Genomic DNA, 9,740 nt, shown 5'->3' with positions numbered 1-9,740 from the left:
GCGCCGCTCCACTGTGTTCCTGTCCGTGGGCGCCATCGAGGGCAGCGCCCCCAGCGCGGACCTGCCATCCCTACAGCCCTCCCGCTCCATCGACGAGCGCCTCCTGGGGACTGGCCCCACCGCCGGCCGCGACCTGCTGTTGCCCTCCCCGGTGTCTGCTCTGAAGCCATTGGTCAGCGGCCCGAGCCTCGGGCCCTCGGGCTCCACCTTCATCCACCCACTCACCGGCAAACCCCTGGACCCCAGCTCACCCCTGGCCCTCGCCCTGGCTGCCCGAGAGCGGGCTCTGGCCTCCCAGGCGCCCTCCCGGTCCCCGACACCCGTGCACAGCCCCGATGCCGACCGCCCCGGACCCCTGTTTGTGGATGTACAGGCCCGGGACCCAGAGCGAGGGTCCCTGGCTTCCCCGGCCTTCTCCCCGCGGAGCCCGGCCTGGATTCCTGTGCCTGCTCGCAGGGAGGCGGAGAAGGCCCCCCGGGAGGAGCGGAAGTCACCCGAGGACAAGAAGTCCATGATCCTCAGCGTCCTGGACACATCCCTGCAGCGGCCAGCTGGCCTCATTGTTGTGCACGCCACCAGCAACGGGCAGGAGCCCAGCAGGCTGGCGGGGGCCGAAGAGGAGCGCCCGGGCACCCCGGAGTTGGCCCCGGCCCCCATGCAGTCAGCAGCTGTGGCAGAGCCCCTGCCCAGCCCCCGGGCCCAGCCCCCTGGCGGCACCCCAGCAGACCCCGGGCCAGGCCAGGGCAGCTCAGAGGAAGAGCCGGAGCTGGTGTTTGCTGTGAACCTGCCACCCGCCCAGCTGTCGTCCAGCGATGAGGAGACCAGGGAGGAGCTGGCCCGAATTGGGTTGGTGCCACCCCCTGAAGAGTTTGCCAACGGGGTCCTGCTGGCCACCCCACTCGCTGGCCCGGGCCCCTCGCCCACCACGGTGCCCAGCCCGGCCTCAGGGAAGCCCAGCAGTGAGCCACCCCCTGCCCCTGAGTCTGCAGCCGACTCTGGGGTGGAGGAGGCTGACACGCGCAGCTCCAGCGACCCCCACCTGGAGACCACAAGCACCATCTCCACGGTGTCCAGCATGTCCACCTTGAGCTCGGAGAGCGGGGAGCTCGCCGACACCCACACCTCCTTCGCCGACGGACACACTTTTCTACTCGAGAAGCCGCCAGTGCCTCCGAAGCCTAAGCTCAAGTCCCCGCTGGGGAAGGGGCCGGTGACCTTCAGGGACCCGCTGCTGAAGCAGTCCTCGGACAGCGAGCTCATGGCCCAGCAGCACCACGCCGCCTCCGCCGGGCTGGCCTCTGCCGCCGGGCCTGCCCGTCCCCGCTACCTCTTCCAGAGAAGGTCCAAGCTATGGGGGGACCCCGTGGAGAGCCGGGGGCTCCCTGGGCCTGAAGACGACAAACCAACTGTGATCAGTGAGCTCAGCTCCCGCCTGCAGCAGCTGAACAAAGACACGCGTTCCCTGGGGGAGGAACCCGTTGGTGGCCTGGGCAGCCTGCTGGACCCTGCCAAGAAGTCGCCCATCGCAGCAGCTCGGTGAGCAGGGCGGTGTGGGGAGGGATCCGTGCCTTGTCCGTGGCCCCCTCTGTCCTTCCTCTTGTCTGTTCTCTGGCTCTCCTGTTCCTCCTCGTTCTGTTCCATTCCTTCTGCGGCAACCCCCAACCCACCCCCACCATCCACCCCTGAATCCGGTCTTGCCTGGCCTGCCTGAGAGAGGAGGTTCCTCTGGGCGTCTGACACATCAGGGTTGGTGCTCACTGTGTCCCTGTTGGTGCCAGAAGTGGGAGCTGGGCTTCCCTCAGAGACTCAGGTTGGGCATGAGTCTCCATGGCCCTCCTGGAGGCTCTTGGCCCCGGGGATTCCTGTGGGTTCTCTGTCTGGCTCCTGACGCAGGCTGTCTTTACCATTAAGGCTTGTTTTGTGTTTTACCTTGGAGGTGCGTCTCCCTCCTCCCATCCTCTGTGGCCATGTGGCTGCCCAGCGTGGCTGATACCCTCTGCCTTAGAGCTGCCTCCTGCCTTGCTTCCTTTGGCGGCTTGGAGCACATGGACTCCTTTTCTTTTGGGGGATCTGCCACTAACTTTGTTTCCCATCCTAGAAACATTTGTCTCTTGGCACCACCTTAGAATCCCTTAAACATGGATTCCCGTGTGTCATTTCTAAAGTGCAGTAAGAAGATAGATGGAAGTCACGCCATCTCCCTGCACTCCATCTGCCCTCTTGCCTTCTTCTCATCACTTCCCTGTCTGTCCTGCCCCTACCCAGAAGGATCTGAGCAGGGGCCTGGCTTGCTGCTGAGGCTGTCACAGCTGCCAGAGCCCTGGGCTGATCCCGTAGGTCTTTCCTTGAGGACCCGACTCCCAAGGCTCCTTCCAAAGAGGAGCCCTTCAGGCCCAGGGGCTGCATGGATGCTGCTGGCAGAGCTGGTCATCCCCCAGCCGCCCCCTTGTCTGCCTTTTTAAAGCTGCTTTTGCCTTCTGTGCCCCTAGGTCTCCCCTCCCCTCTTTGGGTCTGGGGGTGGGGAATGTGGATGCCACCTCTTGACTCCTCCTCCTTGCCTCCCGGAAGACCAACCTAGTGGGCCCTGTACTGTCAGCCTTGGAGGACAGAGTTCACAGCATAGCAACGTGTTCAGAACTTAAGGACTTCACAGGTCTTACAAAGGCCTGGCCATTCTGCCTTCTTTAGTTCAGGATTCAAAAGACAAGTGGGAGCTTGGGAAGCTCACGAGGCCTCTCCTAAAGTCCCGGGATGCTGCCTCCAGCTCCTGTCATCCTGGGGAATTTTTGCTCTGGGGTCCTCTCTCCTTTGAGCCTCTTCTAACTCCCAGCCAGACTAGAAAGCCTTCTTCCCAGCATTGCGGTGTTGCAGGTTCCCGTAGAATGGGTGTTATAATCAGAGTGAGCAGCCTGGTCCTGGGCCTCTGTGCAGGACCAGACCCGTGAGGCTGGGGTCTCCCGACCCACACCGGACCAGACCCCCATCTTCCCTGTCTGCTTCTCCCTCCGCTCCTCTCTGCCTCTTGGTCTTGATGAAAATCAAAGCTATTTTAAAAAGTGCATAGCACAGTGCCTGGCCTGGTTCAGGCCTTCAATAAACATTTGTTAAATGGATGAAAGAACAAAGCAAAATGCAAATGCTGTCTTTTGTGATTTGAGATCTAGGGAGGTGGCTTAGGACGAAAACCCACAGAAGGACCGACGCAGCGTTCAGACTCATCAGGTGTTGATCCCCTGTGGTTGGGCTCAGGTGGGCCCAGGTCTCGTCACTGGCCCTGTCCTCTCCTGTGAGGCAGCTAGCTGCAGGGCAGGGACAGGGGGTTCCTCAGCCGGAACCTCTGGCACTTCCCCTTCTCTGAGTTCATCCTCCCACAGGGCTCTTTAGCGTTCTGTCTTGGTCGGGGTAAGGTTCTCTTATCCCTTGGCCCTGGCTTTCACCAGGACCCTGTTAGTTTTTCTTTCTCAGATGTGGGATGGGGAAGGACATACCAGCAGCCCTGACCCTTACGTGATGTCTGTTTTTTTACTCAGTAGTTCCTGCAAAATTCTGATCTCTGATTGAGTTCATGTGGGTCCTCTGCTTTTCCCTGACTGATCACTGGGGTCTGGGGACGTACGGCTGTCATCGGCCGGGCTTGAGTCCTCTGTTCTCCCAGGAGCCAGGGGGATGGGCCCACCCACCTAGCCAGCAGGTGCTGAGAGTGAGGGTCGGGGGCTCTCCAGATGGACGTCCAGTGCTGTCCCTGGAGTAACCAGATGCTGGACAGCCTGTAACAACCAATGCTACTGTGACACGGCCCCCACCGGCGTCAGCAACTCACTTCCTTGCTGGTCATTGGCTTGGAGCCATCAGAGGGCCATGATGTCAGTGCTCAGCAGGTCACAGCTTAGTGCTGTAGTCTTAGATCAGCCACTGAATGTCCATCTCCTCCCTGTGAAGTGTATTTACAGTGAGCCGACTGCACAGGCTGTCGCGAGGCTGCCCACAGCATCACCTGTGAAGCACCCAGCAGGCCCAGGGCTGGGGCCTGTGGACCCTCGCTGGTGTGAGCTGCCATCGTCTCTGCTGTCACTGACACCCAGGCACTCAGACACCTAGGCTAGGTCTTAGAGTCCTTTGTGGGAAAACAAGCCTGTTGGATGCAGTGTTGGAGACGGTCCTGCCGTATCAGTTTGTCTTCACACCATTCCATTAGACGGACCCTAACAGAATCTCCACGTTCCAGAAAATGAAACTGAGGTACCACAGAGTTTCCTTGCAGACAGAACGGTGGTCTGCCTGACCATGAGCCCTGCTCTCTGGCTGCCGTAATCGAGGGCTGCTGTTGTGAAATCCCTTCTGATGATGCACAATGGGCTTTTTCCCTCCACTTAGAAGTGGCAGGTGTGTGCATCAGACTCACCCCTCTGTTTCCTGGTCATGTGTGTCATAAGCAGCACCCGGTGCCACCTGAGTGGCCCACCCAGGCCTGCTTTTCCTTCTCAGTTTGCCTGTGTTACCTTCTGCTCCAGCTCACTCTTCCTTTCACCCTCTTGTGTTCCTTCTTGCCTTCAGACCTGGGCTCAATTGCAGCCGTCTGGAGGGGGCCCTACTGCCCATCCTGGGCCCTTAACTTCTGGTGCTTCTGGCTGCAGGCAGCGGGCCGGAGCACAGGACACTTGGTGATGTCTGAGTCGGGTCCTGTTTCAGATCTGGTCCTTTGTCTGCCCACCACGGCTGTTGTCAGCACTTGTCCTGCAGCCCCTCGTGGCCGGGGTCTGGTACTCACTCCTCACTTAGGGATAAAACTGCTGGTGGAACCGTCTCAAGTGTGGGAGGTTCTGACATCCAGGTATGACTCTTTCCTTCCTAGGGCCAGGCCTGGCAGAGGCGCTAGGTCACCCTCAGGGCCATATCCTGAGCCGTGTCTCCAGCCCCTTGTGTTCCACAGTGTTTGTCTGCCAGGCCCATCCTTCTCCTCCCTGACCGACACCACGAGGAAGGGAGTGCCTACCCACCTTCTCCACAGATGACTCATTCCTGATGTGCTTTAGCCACAAGGTGTTCTGGGGCCTGAGAACTTTCTGGGCAAGTTAAGCTGTCCTGTATGTCACGGAACCAAAGCTCGGTAACCTGTGGAAAAATGATCATCTCTGGGGCCACCTTGATTTTCAGGGGAAGCTGGAGAATGTGGCACTCTCATGCTGCCTCTGGAAGGTGCAGGACCTTTGGCCTTTTGAATCCTTGATCCCAGATTGTCCACCTGCTCTGTGCTCCCAGTTCCAAGTCTAGCCCTGCTGGACAGACCATTCATCTGCCCAGAGCCCCTCCTCGGTCTCTGGGCCCCACACCTGACTCTGAGGCTGCATTTGGGCATGACTCAGACCTGACTCTGAGCCCCACAACTGGCCACAGGCACCCCAGCTGTCTGAGGCTCACACTTGTCTCTGAGACCCTGGCCCCACACCTGGCTCTAAACTCCATTTGTCTTCCAGGCTCCGTGCTCGGATCTGAATCCCATGCGGGGTCCGAGGTCCATAGCGAGGCTCACTTCTGCCTTGGTACTTAGCTTTACACGGGACTCAAACATCTGGTTTTGTAGGTAAAGGTCATGGCAAAATAGCTTTGGAAACACGAAAAGAGGTTATTTGCTGCAGTACTTCTGTCGCCTTTGACAAGCTCATGTGGAGGAGGGCACTGTGTGCTGTTCCTAGATCTCACGGAAGACCCGTGTTCCTCAAAATGGTCCAGAAACCCTGCCCTAATGGCCTGCTGCAGACCCTGCCTGCTAATGTATTTGTCAGGGATGTGAACAAAGCACTGTGTGCTTGGCGGATCACACTGGTAAGCAGGGCCTGCTCTACTGAAACCCACACTGAATGTGTCACATGCCTGCCAGTGGGGACCCTGCAGGCCACATGCAGCTGGGGCAGGTGGGTTCCCAGGATCCCTGAAGCCTGGTCAGGGAGTAGGAAGGAGGTACAGAGGAGGGGTCATAGGACACTGGGGCCCATCAGAGCTGGAGCTGGAAGCAGGTGGGGTGTGAGGAGCAAGACATGTTACTGCAGAGGATGCACCGGAAGCCTGAGAGCCCATGTCTGGTTTTGTGCTCCTCTGAGAATTAGTTCCCTTAATGAGGCCCCTAGTTTCCAAAGGCCACAGGCCTAGACCTCCCCCATGTGAGTGCAGTGGCAGAAGGCCCGAGGCAGTAACCAGGGCTGGAGTGTGCACATTTTCCCACCTGTTGGTCCCAGTGGGCTGACCGAGTTGGGCACGCCTGGCAGGGACATGTCGTACTATTGTTGCATTTTGTTAGTGCATCTGATATTTCTGGCTTTGTGCTGGGTACCAGGAGGCAAGGAGAACTGGTAAGAAGTGGAGTGAAGGGCCTGAGACCATGAATGGTCTGGATCCAGAAATGGCTAGGGGGAAAGAGGAGGTCTGGGTTGATGTTAGGAGTTGGTTATTGGTTGTAGGGTAAAGAGAGGAGCTGATGGTGGCTCCCAGGCTCTGTGTGTGGCAATGACAGGGTGCCATTCACTGAGTGAGGGATGGAGGGACATGTGTGGATACCCCAGTAGAGGTGTTGAACTCATCAGAGACTGTCTGGGTCTTACATGTAGCATTCCTGGGCACATTGGCCATAGCAAACGGTGTGAGTGGGTAATGCTGCCCAGGAGAAATTGCAAACTAAGAAGAGGGGAGCTCCAAAAATCCATCTAGGAAGGAAGAGGCCTAGGAAAGAATGTCTCGAAGGGAAACAGATGAACAGGTCAGCAGTGGGGTCTTGCTGACGGCCTGGGCAACTGCGGAGCAGAGGTCGGAGTGGGGAGGGTGTGGCAAGGCCAGACCTCTCTCACTGGCTGAGAGTCACTGGGAAACAGACAGTGCAGGATTCAAATGTAGGTGGAAAGACGTGGGGCCGTGGGGGCCTCAGCATGGTCTGAACTCAGCCTCTTCAGGGCGGCTGCTGGAGGTGTTCGTGGGTGATGGCGCCTGGTGAGGTAGCATGTGTTAGAAGGGAGGTGGCCCAGAAGCTCTCTGGGAGGCTGGCAGGTGCTGTGGTGTGGCTGTTCGGCCACCGGAGCCTGGCCAGGGAGGTGGCGAGATGGCTGAGAGTGACGGTGGGTGTGCAGGGAGGCCATGGAAACATGGAAGTCAGACATGGAGACTGCTCGGGTTTGTGCCCTGGGGATGGTGTGGGCAGTACCCTGTTCCCCAAGAGAAAGAGAAGCAGACACCTGGGCCATGGGTGACCCCAGGCCCCTCCCTCCTGTGCCCTGGGGCCTTTGGAGGGCACAGCCATCCTTGGGCATTTCCTCTTGGCCTCCTGACGTCTCCATCATGCTCTGGGAGGTGGGAGCAGTGTGACTGGCTCTCCTCACGTCTCTTGCCCTCTGGCTCCCTGGGTGCCTCTGGAGCCAGCCTGCCCTCTGCCCAGGTCTCCAGCTCAGCCCCTGCCAGTACTACCCAGACAGGCACAACTCTGCTCTGCCCAGCTTGGACCTCCTGGAGCCCAGACCCTGCTCTGGGCTCCAGCCGAGCCTCCCGGCTGTGCTGCCCACGCCCGCCCTGTGCCTCTGCCTTCACTTCTGTGGTCCTACAACTCATCAGTGTGCTTCAGTCACACCTGAGACTCCAGGTACAGCTGCCATCACAACTCCATTGAAAGCTAAGCCTTGGGGCAGGGGCAGGGCCAGGATAGGTGTCCATCCTGTGATGCAGGTCCCCAGGCCAGGGCCACTGTGTCAGGTCTGGTGCGCAGAGACCAGGTGCATATTCCTGGTCCTGTTCCTCTCTGGGTGTCCCCAGTCAGGTCCCTCAGAGTGATTCTCTCGGAGTCTCCCCTGGCAAACCCCTCCAGCAGTCACCACCACCTGGGCACACACCCCCAGGGGACCCCCCTGACCTAACACCACCCGGCACCTCCCCTCGGAAACTCCCCCCCAACCCTGGCTGCTTCCCCACTTTGCCTCACTGTGCAGGTGGATCCATGGAGGCCAGATCCAGTGGGAGCAAAGACAGCTTATTCTGGTGGTTGGTGCCTGTGCTAAGGCCCACCTCAGGTGTTCTTGAAGCCCCTTTCTTTTGGGGGGCACAGTATGGCCTCTTCAGGAAGCTCTGCTCTGGATCTGAGCAGCTGGGAGGAGGCAGTAGGGACAGAGGCTGAGGAGAGGACAGAAATGAGGTCCCGTGGGAGAGACAGAGCTCAGATCTCCACAGAGGGCTGACCTCCCACAGGTGGGAGACAAAAGACGAAAGCTGCTTTAAGGGGAGCCCCATGCCTGTGTGGAGCAGGCACTGGTGATGCTGTGTGGTGAGGACAGCACAGAGGTTGTGGCGGGGGGACTCAGCCTGGGCAGGGGCAGGGAGGGGGTGAGAGGGCCACTGGAGAGGGGTCCGGCCAAAGAGGATGTCAGGGGCTCAGCACCCCCAGGCGCCAGGCACCTGCTGAGCACTGCGGCCACGCTTGTGGTTCACCTGCACTTGGAGACTTGCACAGGCGCCTCTCCTCCACCAGCAGCTCCAACTTTGTCCCTCCCACAGCAGCTGGGCCCTCTGCACCTGAGTTCCTCCCTCCACACCTGGCTGCCCATTGTGTGGTTGCAGCTGTGGGTCGCGTGGGCCTGGCCGGCTAACTCTCTCTCTCATTGCTCTCTCCTGCCCATCTGCATGTGGCTGCTCTGTCGAGCTGCGCCGTGGTCCCGAGCGCCGGCTGTGTAAGTGAGCATGCTCATCCCATGCCTCTTGCCGTCCACACGCTGTGCCTGTCTGCCTGGGTCTCTGCTCTGCGTGGCTGTGAGAGGCTCTGGTGCCACTGACAGCCCCTTGAGGCTTCCCCTGACCCAGTGGGCATAGGGATGGGAATGGGGGGACATGGGAGTGGGTTTTCTGTGGAGCTATCACCTCAGGTAGGCCTCCCACCACGGCAGAGCCAAGGAGGGGCTAGAGCTCTAGGGTCCTGTCAGGTGAGGCTGGGAAGTGAGCTGCCGTCGGTTCTTGCGTGTGTGCGTGTTGCGTGTCTGCGTGTGTGTGCTGCTGCCACTGCGGCGTGTCTGTAACGCGTGTGGGCACCGTTGCTGCTGTTGTGTGCTGTCTGTGCAGGAGGCTGCCTTTGTGTTGTGGGTGTGCACGGCCTCACACCTGCCCTGCATGTGCTGCTGCTCCATACGGGTACGAGCCCTGCCTGGTGTCTGTCTCCTGTGTCACGGACCTGTTCAACCTCGTGCTGCTGCCAGCCTTTATCACGACTCAGCTGTCCCTGGAACTAGCCCAGGGTCCCCTGGGTCTTCTCATGAGAGCAGAGCTGTGTGGGGGGTGGGCGGTGAAGGGTACTGCCCAAGTCTTACCGTCCAGGGCATCTGTGGATCCCGCCATGCCCAGAGCCGGTGTCGGAGGCTGGCGGGAGGGAGAAGCCAGCCCTTTGCCATGAGAGGCTGTCTTTTCTTTTGGTTGGGCTGCACTTGGAGCCTGGATGGAGTGGAGGGGGCCACCAGTCAGTCATTCCTCATATTCCAGCCAGTCACTGGCTCTGGTCCCAGGGGCCAAACGAAAGGGCCAGGGTAACCATAGGATCCCACCCTTATTTCTTCCTCTGGCCGGGCTACTCCCGCCAGCCCCAGCCCCAGCCCCAGCCCCTTTCTTCCTGGACCCTGCCCGCTCCCTTCCGCCCGTCCCCCCTTGGCTGTGCGCCCCTCACCTGGCGCTGACCCCTCTCCCTCCGCAGGCTCTTCAGCAGCCTCGGTGAGCTGAGCTCCATT

At 59.9% G+C, this 9,740-nt stretch overlaps 1 protein-coding gene across 1 annotated transcript in view; it reads left to right on the top strand.

Annotated features, from left to right (window-relative positions):
* Positions 1-3,131, top strand: part of SHANK3 (SH3 and multiple ankyrin repeat domains 3) — a 66,231-nt gene extending 63,100 nt beyond the window's left edge. Inside the window, exon 24 of the mRNA XM_011942258.1 lies at positions 2-3,131. Coding sequence (XP_011797648.1) covers positions 2-1,540 — 1,539 coding nt within the window. The 3' untranslated portion in view covers positions 1,541-3,131. The remainder of the gene's footprint in view (position 1) is intronic.
* Positions 3,132-9,740: the final 6,609 nt, after the last annotated feature.

Source organism: Colobus angolensis, unplaced genomic scaffold (assembly GCF_000951035.1).
Source record: "Colobus angolensis palliatus isolate OR3802 unplaced genomic scaffold, Cang.pa_1.0 Scaffold208, whole genome shotgun sequence".
NCBI lineage: Eukaryota > Metazoa > Chordata > Mammalia > Primates > Cercopithecidae > Colobus > Colobus angolensis.
Note: the sequence above shows the minus strand (reverse complement) of the source record. Positions and strands in the feature narration are given on the sequence as shown.